Source organism: Pristiophorus japonicus, chromosome 2 (assembly GCF_044704955.1).
Source record: "Pristiophorus japonicus isolate sPriJap1 chromosome 2, sPriJap1.hap1, whole genome shotgun sequence".
Lineage (NCBI taxonomy): Eukaryota > Metazoa > Chordata > Chondrichthyes > Pristiophoridae > Pristiophorus > Pristiophorus japonicus.
In genome coordinates this window covers 77,408,968-77,436,945 of record NC_091978.1, presented here as the reverse complement: position 1 = coordinate 77,436,945, position 27,978 = coordinate 77,408,968, and the positions used below count along the sequence as shown (strand labels likewise).

General features: G+C 45.8%; 1 protein-coding gene across 2 annotated transcripts in view; it reads left to right on the top strand.

Annotated features, from left to right (window-relative positions):
- dnai1.2 (dynein, axonemal, intermediate chain 1, paralog 2) overlaps positions 1 to 27,978 on the top strand; it is a 610,660-nt gene that overhangs the window by 184,143 nt on the left and 398,539 nt on the right. For both annotated transcript variants that reach the window (XM_070868013.1, XM_070868021.1), the window contains exons 9-10: positions 7,459 to 7,584; positions 26,778 to 26,862. In XM_070868013.1, coding sequence (XP_070724114.1) covers positions 7,459 to 7,584; positions 26,778 to 26,862 — 211 coding nt within the window. The remainder of the gene's footprint in view (positions 1 to 7,458; positions 7,585 to 26,777; positions 26,863 to 27,978) is intronic.

Here is a 27,978-nt window from a genome sequence, read left to right as displayed (position 1 = left end):
AAGCACTAAACAAAGCAGTATATTTAAAGCACCAGTCACTAAATAAAGCACAAAAATAAGCATTCAATAACAAATAAAAAATACAAGGAAAGCACCAAGACTTACAAAGCACTGAACAAAGCACAAAAAGTAATAAGCAATTAATTAACAAATAAAAAATAGAAGGAACCCTGCACCTAAACTACCAAGACCAAAGTAATAAACAATCAATCAATCAGTCAATAACATTTAAAAAATAGAAGTCCGACCTTTATGTGAAGGGAAGGCAGCAGGCCGCTGATGAGGGAGCCCATTCGGCCAGGTCTAGGGGCAGTAAGATGCACACTGGGAGGCAAGGCTTAACGCAGCATCGGTGAAGGGGTGGGGAGAAACGGGGTAGGGGGGAAGGAGGGGGGAGCGGGGGGAAGGAGGGCGGAGGAGCTGGGGGGAAGGAGGGCAGAGGAGGGGGGTGGGTGAAGGAGCGGGGTGGAGGAGTGGGGAAGAGGGGGGGAGGAGGGGGGGAAGGAGGAGGAGGGGAGTTGGCCTACCCAACCGACAGCCAGGGGAGGTGCGTCGGAGGTCATTATAAAATCATCCAGTTGTTTGTTTGTATGCGTGAATTGTGATATTCACAGGAAAATTTCACAATGCAACTGGGAAATTTAAATTGATGATGTGTAGGCTGGCCCCTGTTATCTTCAATTACTCCCTCTTTGATTGATTTTCCATTTCGGTGCCCTGATCGCTCCCTTGCTGCTTGATTTTCTATCCCACTGCCTGGAGTCACTTCTTACCTAGTTCCTTGCCTAGGGAGCCCTTTCGGCCAGGGCTAGGGGCGGCGTGCTTCGGGCCCCTCCCACACAGCCTGCAGAGATTTGGGGGCGAGGAGCTACTGCACGTGCGCACACACTCTAGCGCGCATGTGCAGAGGTCCCGGCACTGTTTTCAGCGTCGAGAACTAGCTCCGCCCTCCCACTGGATGTGGTGTGCTACGCCGAGCCTGAAGACGTCCGGAGAAGCGGGGAGAATTCCTCAGTAAGTTTTAGGCGCGCTTTTTGTTCCAGAAAGTCGGCACACCTCACAGGGTGGATAAAGGGGAAGAAGTGTATTTGGACTTCCAGAAGGCATTTGACAAGGTGCTACATAAAAAGTAACTGCACAAGATAAATGTTCACTGGGTTGGGGCTAATATATTAGCATGGATAGAGGATTGGCTAACTAACAGAAAACAGAGAGTCGGGATAAATGGTTCATTCTTGGATTGGTAATCAGTAACTAGTGGGGTGCCGCAGGGATCAGTGCTGGGATCCCAACTATTTACAATCTACATTAACGGCTTGGATGAAGGGAACGAGTGTAATTTAGCAAAGTTTGCTGATGATACAAAGATGGGAGGAAAGGCAATGTGTGAGGAGGACACAAAAAACCTGCAAAAGGACATAGACAGGCTAAGTGAGTGGGCAAAAATTTGGCAAATGGAATATAATGTTGGAAAGTGTGAGATTATGCACTTTGGCAGAAAAAATTGAGGAGCAAGTTATTATTTAAATGGAGAAAAATTGCAAACTGCTGCAGTACAGCGGGACCTGGGGATCCTGGTGCATGAAACACAAAACGTTAGTATGCAAGTACAGCAAGTGATCAGGAAGGCTAATGGTATCTTGGCCTTTATTGCAAAGGGGATGGAGTATAAAAGCAGGGAAGTCTTGCTACAGTTATACAGGGTCTTGGTGAGGCCACACCTGGAATACTGCGTACAGTTTTGGTCTCCTTATTTAAGAAAGGATATACTTGCTTTGGAGGCAGTTCAGAGAAGATTCACTAGGTTGATTCCAGAGATGAAGAGGTTGACTTATGAGGAAAAGTTGAGTAGATTGGGCCTCTATTCATCAGAATTCGAAAGAATGAGAGGTGATCTTATCGAAATGTATAAGATTATGAGTGGGTTTGACAAGTTGAATGCAGAGAGGATGTTACCACTGATAGGGGAGACTAGAACTAGGGTGCATAATCTTAGAATAAGGGGCCGCCCATTTAAAACTGTGATGAAGAGGAATTTCTTCTCTCAGAGGGTTGTAAATCTGTGGAATTCGCTGCCTCAGAGAGCTGTGGAAGCTGGGTCATTGAATACATTTAAGACAGAGATAGACAGTTTCTTAACCGTTAAGGGAATAAGGTGTTATGAGGAGCGGGCAGGGAAGTGGACCCGAGTCCATGATCGGATCGGCCATGATCGTATTAAATGGCAGAGCGGGCTCGAGAGGCTGAATGGCCTACTCCTGCTCCTATTTCTTATGTTGTTATGTTCTTATTTGGCCCCTCGAGCCTGCTCGACCATTCAATGCAATCATGATGGCTGATCTGCTACCTCAACTTCACTTGCCTGCACTATCCCCATATCCCTTGATTCCCTTAATATCCAAAAATCTATCGCTCTCTGAATATACTCAACGACTGATCTTTCACAGCCCTCTGTGGTAGAGAATTCCAAAGATTCTCAACCCTCTGAGTGAAGTAATTTTTCCTCATCTCAGTCCTAATTGGTCGATCCCTTATTCTAGACTCTCCAGCCAGGGGAAACATCCTCCCTGCATCTACCCTGTGAAACCATGTAAGAATTTTGTATATTTCAATGAGAACACCTCTCATTCTTCTAAACTCATATATGCTTCGTCTCATCAATCTCTCCTGATAAGACATTCCCCTCATCCCAGGAATTGGTCTGGTGAACCTTTGTTGCACTTCCTCTATGGCAAGTAAATCCTTCCTTAGGTAAGGAGACCAAAACTGTACACAGTACTCTCGGGGTGGTCTAACCAGGGCTCTATATAATTGCAAGAAGATATCTTTACTCTTATACTCAAAACCTCTTGTAATAAAGGCCATTTGTTTTCTTAATTGTTTACTGTACCTGCATGTTAACTTTCAGTGCTTCGTGCATAAGAACATAAGAATTAGGAACAGGAGTAGGCCATCTAGCCCCTCGAGCCTGCTCCGCCATTCAATAAGATCATGGCTGATCTGGCCGTGGACTCAGCTCCACTTACCCTCTCGCTCCCCGTAACCCTTAATTCCCTTATTGGTTAAAAATCTATCGATCTGACTTGAATAAATTCAATGAGCTAGCCTCAACTGCTTCCTTGGGCAGAGAATTCCACAGATTCACAATCCTCTGGGAGAAGAAATTCCTTCTCAACTCGGTTTTAAATTGGCTCCCCCGTATTTTGAGGCTGTGCCCCCTAGTTCTAGTCTCCCCGACCAGTGGAAACAACCTCTCCGCCTCTATCTTGTTTATCCCTTTCATTATTTTAAATGTTTCTATAAGATCACCCCTCATCCTTCTGAACTCCAACGAGTAAAGACCCAGTCTACTCAATCTATCATCATAAGGTAACCCCCTCATCTCCGGAATCAGCCTAGTGAATCGTCTCTGTACCCCTCCAAAGCCAGTATATCCTTCCTTAAGTAAGGTGACCAAAACTGCACGCAGTACTCCAGGTGCGGCCTTACCAATACCCTATACAGTTGCAGCAGGACCTCCCTGCTTTTGTACTCCATCCCTCTCGCAATGAAGGCCAACATTCCATTCGGCTTCCTGATTACCTGCTGCACCTGCAAACTAACTTTTTGGGATTCATGCACAAGGACCCCCAGGTCCCTCTGCACCTCAGCATGTTGTAATTTCTCCCCATTCAAATAATATTCCCTTTTACTGTTTTTTTCCCCAAGGTGGATGACCTCACACTTTCTGACACTGTATTCCATCTGCCAAACCTTAGCCCATTCGCTTAACCTATCTAAATCTCTTTGCAGCCTCTCTGTGTCCTCTACACAGCCCGCTTTCCCACTAATCTTTGTGTCATCTGCAAATTTTGTTGCACTACACTCTGTCCCCTCTTCCAGGTCATCCATGTATATTGTAAACAGTTGTGGTCCCAGCACCGGTCCCTGTGGCACACCACTAACCATCGATTTCCAACCCGAAAAGGACCCATTTATCCCGACTCTGCTTTCTGTTCGCCAGCCAATTCTCTATCCATGCTAATACATTTCCTCTGACTCCGCATACCTCTATCTTCTGCAATAACCTTTTGTGTGGCACCTTAACGAATGCCTTTTGGAAATCCAAATACACCACATCCATCAGTACACCTCTATCCACCATGCTCGTTATATCCTCAAAGAATTCCAGTAAATTAGTTAAACATGACCTCCCCTTCATGAATCCATGCTGCGTCTGCTTGATTGCACTATTCCTATCCAGATGTCCCGCTATTTCTTAATGATAGTTGCTTGATTGCACTATTCCTATCTAGATGTCCCGCTATTTCTTCATTAATGATAGTTTCAAGCATTTTCCCCACTACAGATGTTAAACTAACCGGCCAATAGTTACCTGCCTTTTGTCTGCCCCCCTTTTTAAACAGAGGCGTTATATTAGCTGCTTTCCAATCGCTGGTACCGCCCCAGAGTCCAGAGAATTCTGGTAGATTATAACGAATGCATCTGCTATAACTTCCGCCATCTCTTTTAATACCCTGAGATGCATTTCATCAGGACCAGGGGACTTGTCTACCTTGAGTCCCATTAGCCTGTCCAGCACTACCCCCCTAGTGATAGTGATTGTCTCAAGGTCCTCCCTTCCTGCATTCCTGTGACCAGCAATTTTTGGCATGGCTTTTGTGTCTTCCACTGTGAAGACCAAAGCAAAATAATTGTTTAAAGTCTCAGCCATTTCCATATTTCCCATTATTAAATCCCCCTTCTCATCTTCTAAGGGACCAACATTTACTTTCGTCACTCTTTTCCGTTTTATATATCTGTAAAAGCTTTTACTATCTGTTTTTATGTTTTGCGCAAGTTTACCTTCGTAATCTATCTTTGCTTTCTTTATTGCTTTTTTAGTCACTCTTTGCTGTTGTTTAAAATGTTCCCAATCTTCTAGTTTCCCACTAACCTTGGCCACCTTATACGCATTGGTCTTTGATTTGATACTCTCCTTTATTTCCTTGGTTATCCACGGCTGGTTATCCCTTCTCTTACCACCCTTCTTTTTCACTGGAATATATTTTTGTTGTGCACTATGAAAGAGCTCCTTAAAAGTCCTCTATTGTTCCTCAATTGTGCCACCATTTAATCTGTGTTTCCAGTCTACTTTAGCCAACTCTGCCCTCATCCCACTGTAGTCCCCTTTGTTTAAGCATAGTACGATCGTTTCTGACACAACTTCCTCACCCTCAATCTGTATTACAAATTCAACCATACTGTGATCACTCATTCCGAGAGGATCTTTTACTAGGAGATCGTTTATTTTTCCTGTCTCATTACACAGGACCAGATCTAAGCTAGCTTGCTCCCTTGTAGGTTCTGTAACATACTGTTCTAAGAAACAATCCCGTATGCATTCTATGAATTCCTCCTCCAGGCTACCCCATGCGATTTGAGTTGACCAATCGATATGTAGGTTAAAATCCCCCATGACTGTTGCCGTTCCTTTTTCACATGCCTCCATTATTCCCTTGATTATTGCCCGCCCCACCGTGAAGTTATTATTTGGGGGCCTATAAACTATGCCCACCAGTGACTTTTTCCCCTTGCTATCTCTAATCTCCACCCACAATGATTCAACATTTTGTTCATTAGTGCACAAGAACACCGAGGTCCTGCTAAGCACCAACATTTCCCAGTCTCTCTCATTTAAAAAAAACCTCTGCTTTTCTATTTTTCCTTTCAAAGTGGATAACTTCACATTTCTCCGCATTATATTCTATTTGCCATGTTCTTGCCCACTCACTTAGACTCTCTATATCCCCTTGAAACCGCTTTGCAACCTCCTCACCACTTACATTCCCACCTAGTTTTGTATCATCAGCAAACTTGGATATACATTGGTCCAAATCATTGATATAGATTGTGAATAGCTGGGGCCTAAGCTCTGATCCTTGCGGCACCCCACTAGTTACAGCCTGCCAACCTGAAAATCAACCATTTATTTCTATTCTCTGTTTTCTGTCCATTAACCAATCCTCAATCCATGCTAGTATAATACCCCCAAACCCATAAGCCCTAATTTTGATTAGTAACCTCTTGTGTGGCACCTTATCATTTGCCTTCTTAAGATTCAAATACACCACATCCACTGGTTCACCCTTATCTATTCTGCTTGTTACAACCTCAAAAAACTCTTAACAGATTTGTCAAACATGATTTCCCCTTCATAAATCTGTGTTGACTCTGACCAATCCTATTATTCTTATCTAAGTGCCCACGTCCTTAATAATAGATTCTAGCATTTTCCCTATTACTGATATCAGGCTAATTGGTCTGTAGTTCCCTGTTTTCGCTCTCCCTCCTTTCTTAAATAGTGGGGTTACATTAGTTATCTTCCAATCTACGGGAACCATTCTAGAATCTATTGAATTTTGGAAGATGAGAACTAATGCATCCACTATTTTTATAGCCACCTCTTTCAAAATCCTAAAATGTAGGCCATCAGGTCCAGGGGATTTATCAGCTTTCAGTCCCATTAATTTCTCCAGTACCATTTTTTTTTACTCATACTAATTTCTTTCAGTTCCTCAGTAGACTTTTGGTTCTGCACTATTTCCGGCAAGTTTTTTGCAACTTCTTCTGTGAAGACAGACACAAAGTACTTGTTGAATTTCCCTGCCATTTCCTTATTCCCCATTATTTCTCTTGTCTTAGCCTGTAAGAGACCCACATTTACTTTCGCCAATCTTTTGCTTTTTACATAAGTATAGAAGGGAAACTTTTACAACCTGTTTTTATGTCTCTCGCTAGTTTACTCTCATATTCTATTTTCTCTTTCTATATCAATTTCTTGGTCCCCCTTTGCTGAATTGTAAAATCCTGCCAATCCTCAGGCTTACTACTCTTTTTCACATCATTATAAGCCTCTTCCTTTGATCGCTAACAATATGATCCAAGGTACTTTTCAATGTTCAAGTTACTAACCAGCTCGTGTGAAATTCTAAATATCAAATCCAACTCAGCCTCTGCTGTAGTAGCCTCCCTCGTATGTTGTATGAGACAATTATCCATGAGTTTCTTTGTATGCTTAGCCCTCCTTTCAAGTTGTTCCTGATTGGTCTACTCAATCAAGGGATGTTGAAATGTTCTGTAGCACTACTTATGTGCTCCAACTTCTCCCCGTCATCCCTCTCACTTTGAATTGGTGGATATAGCACTCACCATATAATAATTAGCCATTTTTGTCATTATTCAGTTCTATTCATATTATTTCAAGATTATCCTCTTCTGCTGCTATTTATTCCCTTCCTTTCTATAGCTGATAGATAAATAAAGCAACTCCTCCACTTCTTTTTCCAAACCTGACTTTGTGAAATATTTTATGCTCTTTATGCTCCACTCTTGGGCATTCTCTGCTGTCAGCCATGTTTCTGACATGCCAATAATATTAATATTCTCAACAATTGCCTTATATTTTATTATTGTTAGTGGGAAATCTTTGACGCCTATGAGGAAGTACTAGCAAAGCAAATGACCCAGAAAGAGAAGCCAAAGATGCTCACTTCGAAAAAAGATGAAAAATCCAAGAAAAAATTAACGACTATTGAAAGCATGGTAAGTGTTCTGTCATAGCTAACCCTAATCAATGCCTTACACAAGCTCTCCAATGATTGCTTACTCTAAATATGTCTGTCTATCCATACATAAATATATATGTACACACAAGCTTAAATTGGGCAATAATGAATCAGCAGCCCTTTTTTATATAATAAAAACAGAAAATGCTGCAAATCTCAGCAGGTCAGACAGCATGTGTGGAGTGAGAAATAGAGTTCACGTTTCAGGTCGATGATTTTTCATCAGAATTATAAAAAGTTCGAGCTATAATAAGATTTTAGCAATTGCAGAGGCAAGGAAAGGGGGTAGGAGAGAAAAGAACAAAAGGAAAGATCTGTGATAGGGAGAAAGGGAGGAGAGATTCATTTTTTAAAATTCGTTCATGGGATGTGCACATCACTGACAAAGCCAACATTTATTGCCCACCCCTAATTACCCTTGATAAAGTGGTGGTGAGCCGTTGCCTTGAACTGCTGCAGTCCGTGTATTAAAGGTACTTCCACAGTGCTGAGTTCCAAGATTTTGACCCAGTGACGATGAAGGAACGGCGATATATTTCCAAGTCAAGATAATGTGTAACTTGGAGGGGATGATGAAAGGTATGATTGTACAAGGCAAAAGGAGATTATAATGGGACAAGTAAAGAAACAAAGATGGGTCTAGAAGTGGTGTAAATGGGGATATCAGAATCATCAGCAATAGCTGCCATCTGGAAAAAGGAGGCAGAAGTTATGACCTGAAATTGTTACACTCAATGTTGAGTCCAGAAGGCTGTAAAGTGCCAAAGCGAAAGATGAGGTGCTGTTCCTCAAGCTTGCGTTGAGCTTCATTGGAACAGTGTAGGAGGCCAAAGACCAAGAAGTCAGAGTGGGAATGGAACAGAGAATTAAAGTGACAGGAAGCTCGGGGTCACGCTTGTGGACTGAACGGAGGTGTTCCGCAAAGCGGTCACCCAATCAGCATTTGGACTCTCCAATGTAGAGAAGACCGCATCGTGAGCAGCGAATGCAGTATACTAACTTGAAAGAAGTACAATTAAATTGCTGTTTCACCTAGAAGAAGAGTTTAAGGCCCTGGACGGTGGGAAGGGAGGAGGGAAACATAGAAACATAGAAAATAGGTGCAGGAGTAGGCCATTCGGCCCTTCGAGCCTGCACCACCATTCAATAAGATCATGGTTGACCATTCCCTCAGTACCCCTTTCCTGCTTTCTCTCCATACCCCTTGATCCCTTTAGCCGTAAGGGCCATATCTAACTCCCTCTTGAATATATCCAATGAACTGGCATCAACAACTCTCTGCGGTAGGGAATTCCACAGGTTAACAACTCTCTGAGTGAAGAAGTTTCTCCTCATCTCTGTCCTAAATGGCCTACCCTTATCCTAAGTTTGTGTCCCCTGGTTCTGGACTTCCCGGGTTGGTGTTGCATCCCCTGCAGTTGCACGGGAAGGTGACGGGATGTTGGGGTGATTGAGGAGTGGACCAGGCTGTCGCGGAGGGAATGGTGCCTTTAGAATGCTGAAAGAGGAAGGGAGAGGAAGATGTGTTTAGTAGTGGTATCACGCTGGAGGTGGCGGAAATGGTGGAGGAAAATTCGTTGAATGTGAAGGCTGGTGGGGTGAAAGGTGAGGACAAGGGGAACCTTCTTGTGGTTCTGGGAGGGAGGGGAAGGGGTGAGAGCAGAAGTGCGGGAAATGGAGTGGACTTGGTCGAGGACACTGTTAACCACGGTAGAGATGAATCCTCAGAAGCACTAGTATGGAATGTGGCATCCTCAGAACTGATGCGATGGAGATGGAGAAATTGGGAACGTGGAATAGAGTCCTAACAGGAAGCGGGGTGGGAGGAAATGTAGTCAAGGTAGCTGTGGGAGTCATTGGGCTGATAGTGGATGTTGGTTGATAGTCTATCACCAGCAATGAGGACAGGGAGGGAAGAGTCAGGGAAGGGAAGGGAAGAATCAGGAATGGACCATGTGAAGGTGAGGGAAGGGTAGAACTTGGAAGCAAAGTGAATGATATTTCCTAGTTTGGAGTGAGAGCAGGCAACACCACCGATACAATCATCAATATACCGGAAAAAGAGATGAGGGAGGGGACCTGAGATGGACTGGAACAAAGAATGTTCCCCATATTTTGAAGAAGAGCAGGGGAGTTATCCCCAGTTTCCTGACCAATATTTATCCCTCAATAAACATCACTAAAACATTATCTGGTCATTATCACATTGATGTTTGTTTGAGCTGACTGTGTTCAAATTGGCTGCCACATTTCCTACATTACATTACAGCGGTGACTACACTTTAAAATGTGTATCATTGTCAGTAAAGTGCTTTGGGATGTCCGGTAGTCATGAAAGGCACTATATAAATGCAAGTCTTTCCTTTCCTTTATATCCTATAAAAAGGCAGGCTTAGCTCGGACCCATGCGAATTCTGGCTAACATGGTTATAACTATTAATTGTTCGGAAAAACTTTGGTTATATACATTTACAAATTTAGCAACGACTTTTCAATATATAGGGCTCAATTTTCCCCAGTATTTGCGCCGTTTTTTTTGGAGCGGGCTGCTTTTTCTGGCCAGTTTCCACAATCAATTTGCACCAGCGTAACTCAGTTAGTTACGAATTTTTTAAGTCTGTTTTTTTTTTCAGCCAAAGGGGGCATAACCAGCCACCTACGCCACTCTGGCCATTAGGGAAGTTTGGCCAGCTGAGAGTTACTCCAGTTCTGATCAGGCCAGCATATGTGGCCTGTCCTGAAAAACCTTCCCTAGAGTTAAGGAAATTGGTGCAGGTAAGGAAAGTGGCGCAGCAGATGCCCAGACACACTGAAAGAATTGAAAAACACATAGCAACAACTTACCTCCAACCCTGCCCGAAGGCTGTCCGGTTCCATTCTCAGTCTCCGGTTTACACACACACAGTCCGGTCCTGAGAGAGAGAGTCCGTCCCCGGTTCACACACACAGGAAGGCTGTCCGGTTCCATTCTCAGTCCCCGGTTTACACAGAGAAAGAGAGAGTGAAAGAGAGAGAGAGAGACCCGAACCGGTGCCCAAGAATGGGACCGGACCGGACAGCCTTCAGGCGGGGTTTTGGAGGGAAGATAGTGCTATGTGTTTTTCAATTATTTTAATGTGTTGGGAGGTGGCTGTATGCTTCACTTTGCAGCCTCAGCTCGCATTGTGTCCCTGGTTACCATGGCAGCCCGATCTTTTTGGCGCAGATCAAAGCTCCACCCCCCTCCGGTTAGGCCACGCCAAAATGAAGAGATCCAGCGGGGAAACTTACAACACTTTTTTTTGGTGTACTTGGGCCCCAAAAAATCGGGCGTAACTCTTCAAGTACGCCAAAAAAATGCTTTGGGGAAAATTGAGCCCACTATTCTGAATCTATAGAAAATCTTTGTACTGGAAGAGGTTCTAAGTCTGCTAGATCGCGTGGGACTCAGGGTGAAGCGCTCGAAGTGTGTTTTCCTGGCACAAGAGGTCGAGTTCTTAGGAAGAAGAATCGCAGCAGACGGCATCAGACCCACCAACGCCAAAACGGAGGCCATCAAGAACACGCCGAGACCACAGAACGTGCCTGAGCTGCGGTCGTTCCTGGGACTCCTCAACTATTTTGATCATTTCCTACCCGGGTTAAGCAGCTTGCTAGAACCCCTACATGTGCTACTGCGCAGGGGAGATGACTGGGTATGGGGGAATTCACAAGAGGCTGCCTTTGAGAAAGCCAGAAATCTGTTATATTCAAACAAACTGCTTGTTCTGTATAACCCATGTAAACTATTAGTGCTAGCTTGCGATGCGTCGTCATACGGGGTCAGGTGTATGTTACAACAGGCTAATGAATCGGGGATATTGCAACCAGTCACCTATGCGTCCAGGAGTCTGTCCAAGGCCTATAGCATGATTGAAAAAGAAGCTCTGGCATGTGTTTACAGGGTAAAAAAAATGCACCAGTATTTGTTTGGTCTCAAGTTTGAGCTAGAAACTGACCATAAGCTGCTCATATCGCTATTCTCAGAGAGCAAAGGGATTAACATCAATGCCTCTGCCGGCATCCAAAGATGGCGCTCACGCTGTCGGCATACAACTATGTAATCCACCACAGACTGGGCACAGAGAACTGCGCTGATGCTCTCAGTCGGCTACCATTGCCCACCACTAGGGTGGAAATGGCCCAGCCTGCAGACTTGCTCACAGTGATGGATGCATTCGAAAATGAAAAGTCACACGTTACGGCCCATCAGATCAGGACCTGGACCAGCCAGAATCCTTTACTGTCCTTGGTAAAAAACTGTGTACTCCATGGGAGCTGGTCCAGCATCCCAATGGAGATGCAGGAAGAGATGAAGCCGTTCCACAGGCGCAAAGACGAAATGTCCTTGCAGGCGGACTGTCTTTTGTGGGGTAATCGCATGGTCTTGTTCAGGAAAGGCAGAGAAATGTTCATACGCGACCTACACAGCACCCACCAAGGCATAGTAATGATGAAAGCCATAGCCAGATCACATGTGTGGTGGCCCGGCATTGACTCAGATTTAGAGTCATTCGTGCGTCAGTGCAACACTTGCTCTTAACTGAGCAATGCACTCAGAGAGGCACCGCTAAGTTTGTGGTCGTGGCACTCCAAACCGTGGTCCAGGATCCACGTTGCTTTTGCGGGCCCATTTCTAGGCAAAATGTTCTTGGTTGTTGTGGATGCTTATTCAAAATGGATTAAGTGTGTAATAATGTCTGTAAGCACGTCCACTGCCACCATCGAAAGCCTACGATCCATGTTTGCCACACATGGTCTGCCTGATGTCCTTGTCAGCGACAATGGGCTGTGTTTCACCAGTGTTGAATTCAAGGAATGGGATCAAGCACGTCACATCTGCCCCGTTCAAGCCCGCATCCAACTGCCAGGCAGAACAGGCAGTTTAAACTATCAAGCAAAGCTTGAAACGCGTGTCGGAAGGCTCCCTGCAGACCCGATTGTCCCGAGTCCTGCTCAGCTACCGCACCAGACCCTACTCGCCCAACCGAGCTGCTCATGAAAAGGGTGCTCAAAACAAGGCTCTCTCTTGTCCACCCTGATCTCCATGATCACGTCGAGGGCAGGCGGCATCAACAAAGTGTGTACCATGATTGCGCAAACTTGTCACACGATATTGAGGTCAATGACCCGGTGTTTATACTCAATTATGGACATGGTCCCAAATAGCTTGCTGGCACGGTCATAAACTTAAAGAAGGGAGAAGGGTGTTTCAGGTCAAATTGGCCAATGGACTAATGTGCAGAAAGCATTTGGACCAAACCAAATTGTAGTTCACTAACAGCTACGAGCAACCCAAAGAGGACGCCACCAACTTCGACCCTCCAACACACACACAAGCGGCAACCGACATCACGGTTGACCACGAAGTCGAACTCACCATCCCCAACAGCCCGGCTAGGCCAGCTGCCCAGCAGCCCAGTGAAGAACCAACCAACTCACCCACACCTGCATTTGTACCGAGACGATCGACAAGGGAGCGAAAAGCCCCAGATCGTCTCACCCTGTAAATAAGTGTACTATTGACTTTACGAGGGAGTGATGTCATGTATTTAACACTTGGCAACCTGTATCACACCACCACCAGAGGGCCTACCTATTGGAGTCCCAAGAGATCCCAGCATCCCATGCTCTACCAACATTCTGGAGTTCAGTTAAAGGAGCTAAGGTCACCCTTACTCATTGCATATAGTACTCAGTTTCATCCTTTATTGTGAGCATAATATTTTCCACCTGTGATATTCAAGCATAAGACTCGGGTGGTGGCGGGGGGTGTTAAATTGGATAACCACTGAAAACAGTCTGTGGGATCGTGGTACACGATTAACTAATGCTTGTTCATTGCGAAAGAGGCAACACGTTAAATTTAGGCTGCCTACTCTTTTCAATGATTGCTGCATATAGTCAACGCTCCCACACTACAGAAGATGGCTGATGGATGTACACAACCAAATGCTTGATGCACTAAAAAGCCTGTGCACAATGTCAAGAAGCATGAAGTAGACCAGCACCAATTTAGCACAGGACTTTGCGCAGAGCTTGGAGCCCATACTTTCTGTTATATATGTGGACTTGTATTTACTCTGTACAGCCACCAGAGGGCTCATTCCCCAGAGTCCCAAGGGATCCCATAATCCCTTGGGAGCACAGGTATTTAAGAAGGCTTCACAGATTGGAGAGGCGCTCTGGAGACCTGCAATAAAAGACTACAGTCACACTTTACTTTGAGCTCACAGTGTTCAGTCTGACTCTTTCTCTATTCACAACAACTGGCGACGAGATACAGATAGCAAACCCAAAGATGCAGAGAACAGTGGGCATCCTGGAGAAATTTTCGGAGGGAGATGATTGGGAAACTTTTGTGGAACGACACGATCAATACTTCATGGCCAACGAGCAAGATGGGGAAGAGAGCACTGCCAAACGTAGAGCGATCATCCTCACCGTCTGTGGGGCACCAACGTATGGTCTCATGAAGAATCTGCTCACTCCAGCGAAACCCACGGAGAAATCGTATGACGATTTGTGCACACTGGCCCGAAAGCATTTGAACCCGAAGAAAAGCGTTCTGATGGCGAGGTACCGGTTCTACACCTACAAAAGTTCTGAAGGCCAGGAAGTGGTGAGTTATGTCGCCGAGCTGAGATGCCTTGCAGGACATTGCGAATTTGAAGGACATTTGGAGCACATGCTCAAAGACTTTTTCGTACTTGGCATTGGCCACGAAACCATACTTCGTAAGCTTTTGACTGTAACGACCCCAACCTTGAGTAAGGCCATAGCGATAGCCCAGGTGTTCATTGTCACCAGTGACAATACTAAGCAAATCCCTCAGCACACAAGTGCTGCCACAAGTACTGTGAACAAAGTGATGTTGTTTTCGAATCGTAACGTACAGGGCAGGTCACACATACCTGCAGCTGCACGTCCGCAGATGTCTCAGAATCCACCATCAAGGGTGATGAATGCAAGGCCATTAACACCTTGTTGGCGCTGCAGGGGTGATCATCATTTATATTCATGCCGATTCAACGGATACGTTTGCAAGGGCTGTGGAACAATGGGACACCTCAAATGAGTGTGCAGGCGAGCTGCTAAGCCTATTAAACCTGCAAACCACCACGTTGCAGAGGAGGACAATCCACGGAGGATCATTACGAACCAGAGCCTCAGATAGAAGAGGCAGAGGTACATGGGGTGCACACATTCACCACGAATTGTCCCCCGATAATGCTGAATGTTGAACTAAATGGACTCCCGGTGTCAATGGAGCTCGACATGGGCGCCAGTCCATCTTGGGCAAAAAGTCTTTTGAAAGGTTGTGATGCAACAAGGCCTCAAGGCGAGTCTTACCGCCACTTTCCACGAGACTTACACTAAAGAACTGATTCCTGTAATGGGCGGTGCTATTGTAAAGGTCTCCTACGATGGAGTGGTGCACAAGCTGCCACTCTGGATGGTACCGAGCGATGGTCCCACGCTACTCGGCTGGAGCTGGCTGGGAAAGATACGCTGGAACTGGGACGACGTCCGAGCGCAATCGCCCGCTGACGACACTTAAACAAATTTCCTTCGCTGTTCGAACCAGGTGGGGGGGGGTCCGGTGGGGGAGGGTGGGAGCGGGTGTCAAGTCGGGTCGGGTCCGGTCCGGAGGAAGCAGGAGCTGGGCGTGGGAGGCAGCCTTATGCATGCAGCCCCAGTGAGGCCATTCGGCCAGGGCTAGGGGCTGCGTGCTTCGGGCCCCACCCACACAATTTTGGGCGCCTGGAGCTACTGCACATGCGCGCCCACTGTAGCGCGCATGTGCAGAGGTCACGGCACTGTTTTCAGCGCAGGGACCGAGCACCGCCCCCTACAGATTTTGCTGCGCCGCACCGAGGGCAAGAGGACCAGCAGGGAGCCGGAGAATCTGGAAGTTTTTTTTAGGCGCACTTTGTGGCGTGAAAAACGGGCGTCCAGGTCGGGGCTGCGCCGATCTAGGTGCGGCCCGAAACTTGGGCCCAGTAGAATCAATGGGCTCAATTTTGGCCAGGAGTTGCTCCGTTTTTTTTGGAGTAACTTGATTTTTCTGGTGTATCTTAAAAATCCTCATTTTACATATTCAGTTTGCGCCAGTGTAAGTGAGTTAGTTACGATTTTTTTAGTTTAGTTTTTTTTTCAAAAGGGGGCGTTACCAGCCACCTTTGCCAGTTTTGGCCATTTAGACCACTTTGGCCAGCTAATAGTTACTCCAAATCTACTTAGGCCAGCGTATATGGCAACTTCAGAAAACCCTTGCGGAGAGTTAAGAAATCAGCGCAGGTAGGTACATCGTAGGCCATTCGGCCTGGGATAGGGGTGGGAAGGGAAGTGCAGAGGACCTGCACCTAAAGCACCAAGAGTTGCAAAGCACAAAAAGTAATAAGCATTCAATAACAAATAAAAAATAGAAGTAAGTCCTTCCTTCATCTGAAAACTCGGCCCGGGAAGACAGCGGGTCGGCCGGTGTGGGAGGCCACTCGGCCTGGGCTAGCTGTGGGACGACAATGCATTGGGAGGGCCAGGGCTAGGGTGGGAGCGATTGAAATGCCGATATCAGAGCAGACACAGCGGGTGCAGGAAGCAAAACCACCGGACAGGCTGTAACAGGCTGCAGCAAGCAAATGGAGAGGTTGGGGGCTGGGGGAGAGAGAGGGAGAGAGGTCATAAGACACAAGGGGGGTGGGAGGAGAGAGGAGAGAGAGGTCACAAGACTCGGGTGGGGGGGGAGAGGGAAAGAGAGGTCACAACACTCAAGGGGGGTGGGGGAGAGGAGAGGACAAAAGACCTTTGGGTGCGGTCCATATACATACCTTGAGGGGAGGAAGAGAGCGAGAGAGAGAAAACTGTGAACCTGTGCTGCCTGCTTTCCTGCCATTTTGACCTTCTTTGAAAGTTTTAACTTTAACTATGGGGGCAATACTATCAATGTCATACCTTTTGCATGCGTTCTGCATCATTGTGCTAAATAGGAGACAATTAATTAGAGCTCATCACATCAGAGCCTGTAGGCTGCTGGGCAGGAGGCCTTACCCACCTCGGCAATTTCGAGTCACGCGTTCGTTCCTGGACCTGAGTAATGCAGATCGTGTCAGAAGGCTGCGTTTCCGCAGAGAAGTTGTCCGTGAGATCTGTGAGTTGCTGAGACCAGACTTACAGCCGAGAAGCGGCAGGTGGACTGCTTTGTCAGTTGAAGTGAAGGTTACAGCTGCACTTTCCTTCTTTACCTCGGGATAATTTCAAACTACAACTGGAGATGTGTGCGCCATCTCTCAACATGCAATACATGTCTCCATTCACCAGGATACGGCTGCACTGTATGCACGGAGGAATGACTTCATCAAGTTCCTAATGACCGCCCAAGCAATCCATGTCAGGGCTGTGGGGTTCTCAAGGATTGCTGGCTTCCCAAAGGTACAGGGCTGCATTGATTGTACCCACATCGCCTTGTAAGCACCTTTGGAGGATGCCGAGCTGTTCAGGAATGGAAAAGGCTTCCACTCCATGAATGTGCAGCTCGTGTGTGACAACATGCATCGCATCATGTCAGTCGATGCAAGATACCCTGGCAACACCCATGATGCATTCATCCTACATGACAACGTTATATCTGACATGTTTGAGCAGCAGCCAGAAGGGCAGAGCTGGCTACTGGGAGACAAAGGGTACGGCCTCGCCACCTGGCTCATGACACCCCTACGCGTAACCCGGACGGAAGCTGACCATCAATACAGCATCATAGAGAGGACCATTGGTATCTTGAAACAGCGTTTCCGATGCCTGGACCATTCCGGAGACTACTTGCAATACTCCCCTGAGATTGCCGGTCAGTTCACTGTTGTGTGCTTCATGCTGCATAACTTAGCCATCATGAGGCAGCAGCAGCTGATAGTGGAAGAAGACCCACCTGCGGTGAGAGTGGCTGATGATAATGATTTGGAAGGTGCAGGTGACGAGCAGGAGGAGGTGGTGGAGGAGGATGATGACGAGGATGAGGAAACCATGCAAGTGCCTGAGGCCGGAGCACAACGTCAGAGGAGGGTGGGCCATTGTGCTCCTTTAACGATTGCTCGAGCATTGCTTCAGCAGCTCATCTATGAACGCTTTATGATGCCTGAGGGCTCAGTGACAACTATTCCGCATGGACATATTCATTTTTTGGAGCGGTTCCTAAATGTTGTGTTGTGTTAATGGAACATGATTCAGTTTTAATGTAAAATATATTTTATTCAGAAGTTTACAATGTACTTAACTTTACTGTAATAAAATAATTCTTGTATCAAATTTTACTTTACTGTGACTCTTTAAGATCACTTAAAAACTTTAAGATCACTTATAAACTTGTAAAGTTACATAACTTACAAAAAACTTTCAATTTGAAAACACTTACACTCTAAGATCACTTAAAAACTTTAAGATCACTTATAAAGTTGTAAATTTACATAATTTACAAAAAACTTTCAATTTGAAAACAGTTACAATAGTAACATCAACAACAACAACAACAGCAGCAAGGAAAGGCTGCACCCATCTTTCATCTCCTTTAGTCTAACACTGCCCGCTGCGCTTGGTCTTGGACTCTCCACCACCCCTGCCCGCAGGCGATGGCTTAGTGTATTTGGGCTTGGCACCAAGCCGGACTGACATATGAGGAGAGACTGGATCAACTGGGCCTTTATACATTGGAGTATAGAAGGATGAGAGGGGATCTCATAGAAACTTACAATATTCTGACGGGACGGGACAGGTTAGATGCGGGTAGATTGTTCCCGATGTTGAGGAAGTCCAGAACCAGGGGACACAGTCTTAGGATAAGGGGTAGGCCATTTAGGACTGAGATGAGGAGAAACTTCTTCACTCAGAGAGTTGTAACCTGTGGAATTCCCTGCCGCAGAGAGTTGTTGATGCCAGTTCATTGGATATATTCAAGAGAGAGTTAAATATGGCCCTTACGGCTAAAGGGATCAAGGGATATTGAGAGAAAGCAAGAAAGGGGTACTGAGGGAATGATCAGCCATGATCTTATTGAATGGTGGTGCAGGCTCGAAGGGCCGAATGGCCTACTCCTGCACCTATTTTCTATGTTTTCTATGTCTATGTTTTCTATGTAAGCTTAGTCCTTCTAACATCTCGGTGAATGTGGACTTCTTCATGGGTGGGGTGGGTTGGGGGATGGGGTCACGTGTTAATGTGGAGGGCCCGGCTAGGGTATCTTCAGAGGCTGGTGTGGAGATTGCAGTGACAGTTGATTCTGTCAATGGCTCATGGCCTGGGTGTGTTCTCTTATTGCAGCAGCTAACTCACACATGCCCTCCCTCATGGCCTGTGTCATTGCCAGTGTCGTCCTTCCCACTAACTCCGACATTCCCTCCCTCGTGGCCACTGTCATCCTTTCCACTACCTCTGACATTCCCTCTCTCATGGACGCAATTCCCTCACTGATGTTCCCAGATATCGTTCCCATTTCCTATGCCATTACTGTTACTTCTCTTGACAGTCCCGCTATCTCATCACTCACCCCACTGATGGTGTCCACGAGTGATCGGGTAAGGTCAATGCTCTCCCCACTCAATGCCATGATCTGAAGCACATCTGTTGCATCCTGCATCTCAGGAGAGCACAGTCGATTTCTCCTTCCCCTCATCCTGGGTCTGCCTTGCGGCAACCCAGTGGGAGGCGCAGGCTGGGACGGTGGGGCCCTGGGTGTTCCATGCTGCGTCCCACCACCACTGAGACTCGCAACCTCGGACGGTGGGGCCTTGGCTGTTCCATGCTGTGTCCCACCACCACTGGGACCCTCAACCTCGGACGGTGGGGCCCTGGGTGTTCCAAGCTGCATTCCACCACCACTGGGACCCATATTATACTGCATTTGCCATGCATTTGCCCACTCACCTAACCTGTCCAAGTCACCCTGCAGCCTCTTAGCATCCTCCTCACAGCTCACACTACCACCCAGCTTAGTGTCATCTGCAAACTTGGAGATATTACATTCAATTCCTTCGTCCAAATCATTAATGTATATTGTAAAGAGCTGGGGGCTATTTCGAAAAGCTTCCCCACTACCAAGGTTAAATTGACTGGCCTGTAGTTGCTGGGTTTATCGTTACTCTCTCTTTTGAACAATGGTTTAACATTTGCAATTCTCCAGTCTTCTGGCACCACCCCCGTGTCTATGAAGGATTGGAATATTATGGCCAGTACCTCCGTGATTTCCGCCCTCAGTTCCCTCAGATCCTAGGATGCATCCCATCCAATCCTGGTGATTTATCTACTTTAAGTACAGACAGCCTTTATCATACCTCTTCTTTATCAATTTTTATCCTATCAAGTGTCTCCACTACCTCCTCCTTCACTATGTCTATGGCAGCATCCTTTTCCTTGGGGAAGACAGATATAAAGTACTCATTTAGTACATCAGCCATACCCTCTGCCTCCATGCATAGGTCTCCTTTTTGGTCCCTAATCAGTCCCACCCTTCCTCTTAATCCCTTTTACTATTTATGTGCCTATGGAAGACTTTCAGATATCTTTTATGTTGGCTGCCATTCTATTCTCATACCCTCTCTTCGCCCCTCTTATTTTCTTTTTCACTTCTCCTCTGACATTTCTATGTATAGCCTGATTCTCAGATGTCATCATCATATCATCATTATTATGTTCAGAATAACACAATAGTATTGTGTTGTCAGCTCAAACCATTGTGACCTTGGTCTTTTTAATGTAACTCCAAAGTCAGGAAGCAGCATGGTGGAATGCTTTTTATATCTGCTTGCCCAGGGTGCACAGGTGACCCTTAGGTCTCCTACAGGTGTGCCCCCTGGTGGCAAGTCTTACACATTGGTGAGGTTTGCATACATAACGTCACTCCCCGCCAACCCCCAACCCCCCACCAAAAGTCTTACGTACAAGTTATTTACAGGTTGAGGCGATCTGGCCTTCTGCGTTCCCGGGTCGATCACCTGAGTTGAAGTCCTGGTATGGGTGAGTTGGTCCGATCATTGCTGTACGGCAGCGCAGCTGATCTGATCGGACTGTCGGGCATGGTGGGTTCATCCTCGTGGTTGACAGTGAGGTCGATTGCTGGTTGGGTGTGTGAAGGTGGATCATAGATGGTAAAGTCTTCTTAAAACTGTTCTTGGTTGTCAGTGAATCGCAGTTTGGTCTGATCCAAGTACTTCTGCACGTTTGCCCATTCAACAGTTTAACAACAAACACTCTATTCCCCTCCTTGGCTAAAACAGTGCCAGCAATCCATTTGGGACCACGACTGTAATTGAAAACAAACACAGGATCATTAACCTCAGTGTCACGCGATATCGCTGCGCGATCATGGTACACGTTATGCCAGTGCTGCCGTGTTTCTACGTCATCATTGAGATCCGGGTGGACTAAGGAGAGCCTGGTTTTGAGTGCTTTCTTCATTAACAATTCTGCAGGGGAACCCCGGTGAGCGATTGGGGCCGTGTCTGGTAGCTGAACAGGACCCGAGATAACCGGGTCTGCAAGGAGCAGTCCATTACGCGTTTCAAGCTCTGCTTGATGGTTTGGACTACCTGTTCCGCTTGACCATTGGATGCGGGCTTAAATGGGGCAGACCTGACATGCTTAATGCATTGCGGGTTGTGAACTCGTTGAATTCCGAGCTGGTGAAACACGGTCCATTGTCACTAAAAAGGACGTCGGGCAACTATGGGTGGCAAACATGGCCCTGAGGCTTTCAATGGGTGGCAGTGGACGTATGTAATGACATTATTATACATTCAATCCATTTAGAGTAAGCGTCCACTGCTACTTTCCTAGAACATCTTTCCTAGAAAAGGGCCAGCAAAATCTACGGACCACGGTTTGGAGGGCCATGACCACAGGCTCAGTGGGACCTCCCTGGGTGCATTGCTCAACTGTGAGCAAGTGTTTAATTGGTGTACGCAAAACTCCAATTCGGAGTCAATGCCGGGCCACCAAACGTGCGACCTGGCGATAGCTTTCATCATGACTATGCCTGGGTGGGTACTGTGTAGGTCGCGTATAAACGTTTCCCTGCCTTTTTTTGGCAAAACCACGCGATTCCCCCATAGGAGACAATCCGATTGGATGGACAATTGATCCTTACATCGGTGGAACGGCTTAATTTCATCTTGCATTTCCACAGGAACCGCCGACCAGCTCCCATTAAGGATGCAGCTTTTTACTAATGATAGCACAGGGTCTTGGCTATTCCAGGTCCTGATCTGGCGAGCTGTGACGGGTGACTTGCTCTCAAAAGCATCCATTCCCAGAAGCAAGTCTGCGGGTTGCGCCATTTCCACCCCGGTGGTGGGCAATGGTAGCCGACTGAGGGCGTCAGCGCAGTTCTCTGTGCCTGGTCTGTGGCGGATTACACAGTCATACGCAGATAATGTTAGTGCCCATCTTTGGATGCGGGACGGAGCATTGGTGTTGATACCTTTGCTTTCTGAGAGCAGTGAAGTAAGCAGTTTGTGGTCGGTTTCGAGCTCGAACCGGAGACCAAATAGGTATTGGTGCATTTTCTTAACCCCATATACACATGCCAACGCTCTTTCTCAACCATACTGTAGGCTTTTCCAATCTTGGATAAACTTCTGGACGTATGTGCAACTGCTTGCAGTTTCCCTGACACATTTGCATGCTGTAACACACAACTGACCCCGTACAACGACACATCACAAGCTAGTACTAAACGTTTACATGGGTCATACAATACAAGTAACTTGTTAGAGCATAGCAGGTTTTTGGCCTTATTAAAGGCTGTCTCTTGAGATTTACCCCAAACCCAGTCGTCACCCTTGTGTAGCAATAAATGCAAGGGTTCCAGCAAAGTGCTCAACCCCGATAGAAAGTTACCAAAATAGTTGAGGAGTCCTACACATTGGTGAGGTTTGCATACATAACAATCATCATTATCATAGGCAGTCCCTCGGAATCGAGGAAGACTTGCTTCCACTCTTAGCATGAGTTCTTAGGTGGCTGAACAGTCCAGTACGAGAACAACAGTCTCTGTCACAGGTGGCTCAGATAGTCGTTGAGGGAAGGGGTGGGTGGAACTGCTTTGCCGCATACTCTTTCTGCAACCTGCACTTGATTTCTGCATGCTCTTGGCGATGAGACTCGAGGATGCACTTCCTCCACTTCGGGCGGTCTTTGGCCAGGGACTCCCAGGTGTCAATGGGGATGTCGCACTTTATCAGGAAGGCTTTGAGGGTGTCCTTGTAACATTTCCGCTGCCCATCTTTGGCTTGTTTGCCATGGAGAAGTTCCGAGTAGAGCGTTTGCTTTGGAAGTCTCGTGTCTGGCATGCGAACTATGTGGCCTGCCCAGCGGAGCTGATCAAGTGTGGTCAGTGCTTCAATGCTGAGGATGTTGGCCTGGTCGTATTTGTAATCTGACATCTGTCATAAACGCTATTTTTCTGCTTCATCATATTCTCTTGTCTGTTTCGTCATCCAGAGAACTGACGTTATTTGCCCTACCTTTCCCTGTGGGAATGTACTTCAACTGTACCCAAACTATTTCCTTTTTAAAGGCAGCCCATTGTTCCATTGCAGTTTTGCCTGCCAATCTTTAACTCCAGTTTACCCGGGCCAGATCCGTTTTCATCTTACTGAAATTGGCCTTCCCCCAGTTAAACATTTTTACTCTAGATTGCTCCCTGTCCTTTTCCATAGCTAATCTAAATCTTATGATACTATGATCACTGTTTTCTAAATGTTCACCTACTGACACTTGTTCCACTTGACATACCTCATTCCCCAGAACTCCCTTATCGGGCAGGAAACATACTGATCAAGAAAGTTCTCCTAAATTCATTTCAAAAATTCTTCCGCTTCACTGTCCTTTACATTATTATGATCCCAGTCTATATTAGGATAGTTGATGTTCCCCATTATTACTACTCTATAGTTCTTGCATCTCTCTGTAATTTCTCTGCAAATTTCCTCCATATCTTTCCCACTATTTGGTGGTCGAGAGAATATACCAAGTAGTGTAATAGCACCTCTATTATTTTTTAACTCTAGCCTTATAGATTCTGTCCTTGAGCCCTCCAGGACATCCTCCCTCTGCAGCAAATCCTTACACTACCACACCACCTCCTATCTTTCCGTCCCTATCTTTCCTGAACACCTTATAACCAGGAATATTTAATACTCAAACCTGCCCTTTTTTGAGCCAGTTCTCAGTTAATGCCACAGCATCATATTTCCATGTAGCTATATTTATCTGGGGCTCACTTGCCTTGTTTACTAAGCTACGTGCGTTCACATACATAGACTATAAACCCATCTTAGACCGTCCTGTATTCTCTCTTAGTTCTTACTTTAGTGCTCTCTGCCTCTCCCAATTTTTTGAGCACTTTTATTTCCCCTTTCTAATGTTACATCCTGGTGCCCATCCCCCTGCCTAATTAGTTTAAACCCTCCCCAACAGCACTAGCAAACCTTCCTGCAAAGATATTGGTTCCGGCCTTGTTGAGATGCAATCTGTCCGGCCTGTGCAGGTCCCACCTCCTCCAGAATCGGTCCCAATGGCCCAGGAATCTGAAGCCCTCCCTCCTGCACAATCTCTCGAGTCACGCATTCATCTGCTCTATCCTCCTATTACTCACTTTCGCATGGCACTTGGAGTAATCCAGAGATTAATACCTTTGAGGTCCTGCTTTTTAATCTCTTTCCTAGCTCCCTAAAATCTGCCTGCAGGACATCATCCCTCTTTCTACCTTTGTCATTGGTACCAATATGGACCACGACCTCTGGTTGTTTACCCTCCCCACTCAGAATGTTCTGTAGCTGCTCAGTGACATCCTTGACCCTGGCACCAAGGAGGCAACTACCATCCTTCTCCTCTTCGTCATGCTCTTGCTCTTCACCTTCTCGCCTGGTGGTGGCAAGGGCTTTCCCTCATAATGGCCAGGTTTTGCAGCATGCAGCATTCTACCACAAATCTTGATGCCTGCTTAGCTGAATGAGGCAGGGATCCTCCAAAGTGGTCCAGACAGCAGAACTGTTGCTTGAGGATGCCGATGGTGTGCTCTATAATGTTCCTTTTGGCAGCATGGCTCTCATTGTAGGCTCGCTGTGCACACATGCGCAGGTTCCAGACCAGAATCTTAAGCCATGTCATGAGGCAATAACCCTTGTTGCCCAGTATCTAGCCATTGAATTGTCATGGTGCTGCAAATACAGGTGGAACATAGGACTGCAGCATAATATAGGAATCTTGACTGCTGTCAATATGATGGCCATTCATCTGCATGGTGTGCTGCCTGTGGTTGCACACCAGTAGCCCATTGAGGCAAATAGAGCTGAAAGATTGTTGAATACATTGCACATATCCAGGACATGTACAAAGGCTGATATTTTGCTAGTGTATGATGTGATCTGAGCATAGTGTGTTCATTTGACTCCCCTAGATTGTAAATTGTGCATCTGAAAAGCTGATTGACTACGCAAAATGATTGACATGTGACATTTTAAACATTCATATTTAACATATTCTATTAAAATATTAAAACCCAGACAGACTTTCATTATATTTTTAGTCAAGTGCATGGGGAATACAAAATTATTATAAACTTAGAATATATGTACACAGTTTAGTTCACATATGGATAATGCATGACATATATTTTCTAAAGGCCTTCGATAAGGTTCCACAAAATAAACAAGAGAATAAGGTCAGAGAATGCGGAGTCAGAGGATAAGTAGCAGAATGGATAGTTAGCTGGCCTCAAGACAGAAAGCAAAGTAGGGGTAAAGGGTAGCTATTCACAGTGGCAGAAGGTTCCACAAGTATCAGTGCTGGGACCACTGTTGTTCACAATTTATATTAACAATTTAGACTTTGGAATCAAAAAAACAATTTCTAAATTTGCGGATGACACCAGATTGTGGAGATTGTTAATACTGAGGAGGACTGCAACAAATTACAGGAAAATAAGCATGTGGAGGGAGTCCTGGGAGCGTCTGAGAGCAGCTGTGCACCTCTGTGCAGTCCTTGTCAGTGTTTGCAACACCTCAGTATTGTAGAACACTGACAGCACAAATGTCTAAGTCAATTTGCGCATGCTTCCGTTTAAGGAAACCGGCTGCTGTCACGTCATCAAATGACATCATCAGACCCGCTTCCTTCAGTTAGCCAGCAAACGCGCTGGGCTGGCTTAACAAGCCCAATCAAGGAAAAATCATTTTACACAGCGGGCTGGAGCCAGCAGCGAGGCTGGGACCCGCCACTGACGTCACCTGCCAAAGACCTGCCGGGGTAGGTAAAATCCAGCTCAGTGCTTCCACTTGTGGGGAAGAGCATAACTAGATGCCATCAATATAAAATAGTCACCAAGAAATCAAATGGGGAATTCAGAAGAAACTCTTTTACACAGAGAGTGGTGAGAATGTGGAACTCTCTACCACAGGGAGTAATTGAGGCAAATAGTATAGATGCATTTAAAGGGAGGCTAGATAAGCATATGAGGAAGAAGGGAATAGAGGGTTATGCTGACAGAGTTAGATGAGGAAAGACGGGAGGAGGCTCGCGTGGAGCATAAATGCTGGGATAGACTGGTTGGGCCGAATGGCATGTTTCTGTGCCGTAAAACCTATGTAATCCCATGCAATCTCAGTCTCAGAGGAAGTGATCGGCCATTTAGGACTGAGATGAGGAGAAATTTCTTCACTCAGAGGCTGGTGAATCTTTGGAATTCTCTACCCCAGAGGGCTGTGGCTGCTTAGTCGTTGAGTATATTCAAGACAGACATCGATAGATGTTTGACTATTAAGGGAATCAAGGGATATGGGGATCGTGCAGGGACGTGGAATTGAGGTAGAAGATCAGCCATGATCTTATTGAATGGCAGAGCAGGCTCGAGTGTCCGAATGGCCTACTCCTGCTCCTAATTCTTATGTTCTTATGTTCAATCATATTCATTCCTTTCTTTAGTGGTTTGCTTTCTGTTTCTTTGTTACCATTTTCGTATATAATTTAAAATGGTGCTTTTTGTGAATGGAGAATTCAAATTTGCTAATCATTTATAATTGTGTTAATCCTAAATAATTGCTTAATAACATTCATTTTGATGACTATTTTCTTCTGTATTTGCTTATTTGTATGTTTTTGTTCCAGAGTGATGATATTACAAGGGTTGATAAAGTTTCCAAAATAGTGGAACGAATGGTGAACCAGAATTCTTTTGATGACATTGCACAAGGTAACCTAGAACTTAAGTTTAAATTTTTTTTAAATAAAATCAAAACTGAGGATAAAATATGCAACTTCTTTTAATGCTAAAACAAAGTTTTGTTCCAGGAAAATATTTATGAAAATAACAAAATTGTTGTTGGTTGGAATATAACTTTTTTGACATGGGGCTGGATTTTTGGCTAATTTGCGCCCCGTTTAGCGCCTGGGTGGGGCACAAAAATGATTTTTTTTTGGCACGAAACGCGGCACACAAGATTTTGCGCCCAGGCAGAACTTTCAGCAATGGTTTTGCGGCGGCGCTAAAACTTACCGTCCGCCTGCTCTTTTCACCATTTGGATAATTTAAGTCATTATGCATTGCTGTGCTAGTGCCCCTGGTGGAGCTTTCAGCAATATTGCACGATTTAGCATGCGCCGGGGAACACACCAACAAAAAGCAGTTGCACCCTGGATGCACCAAGCGCTGACGGCGCCATCTTGTAAACAGAAGAGAAAGTCAGTTCTGAGTGATTAAAAGCACTGAGAGAAAAACGCTGTGTTACTGCATACTTTTTATTGTGAGTTTAGTTTGTTTTAAAGCACATTTAAGGATATTTTAAAAGGTGGGGGCTTATACTATGTCAGCCATTATTCCTGGCTGCTATATTTATACAGTGTTGAGCTACAAGAAGGCTTATTGATGATCATTTTGAATGTAATGGAAAAGGTCGCAGGTGTATGGGAAGGAGGCCTTGCCTCCAATGACATTACAGGGAACATCGCTCATACCTGCAGTTTTCTGAGGCACAGTGCGTTAGAAGGCTGCGCTTCCGAAAAGAAATGCTGACAGAGATATGCCAGCTCGTACTGGCAGACCTACAGCCCACCAGCGTTACCAGGACTGCACTACCCGTCGAGGTGAAGGTGACTGCTGCACTTGCCTTCTATGCCTCAGGATCCTTTCAGGGATCAGCGGGGGACATATTCTCCATCTCGCAGCATGTTACACATTGCTGCATTTGCCAGGTGACTACAACACTGTACGCATGCAGGATGGACTTCATAAATTTCCCAAAGACCATGGAGGCCCAGAATGAGAGGGCTGTAGGTTTTGGACGATTTGCTGGCTTCCTCAAGCTTCAGG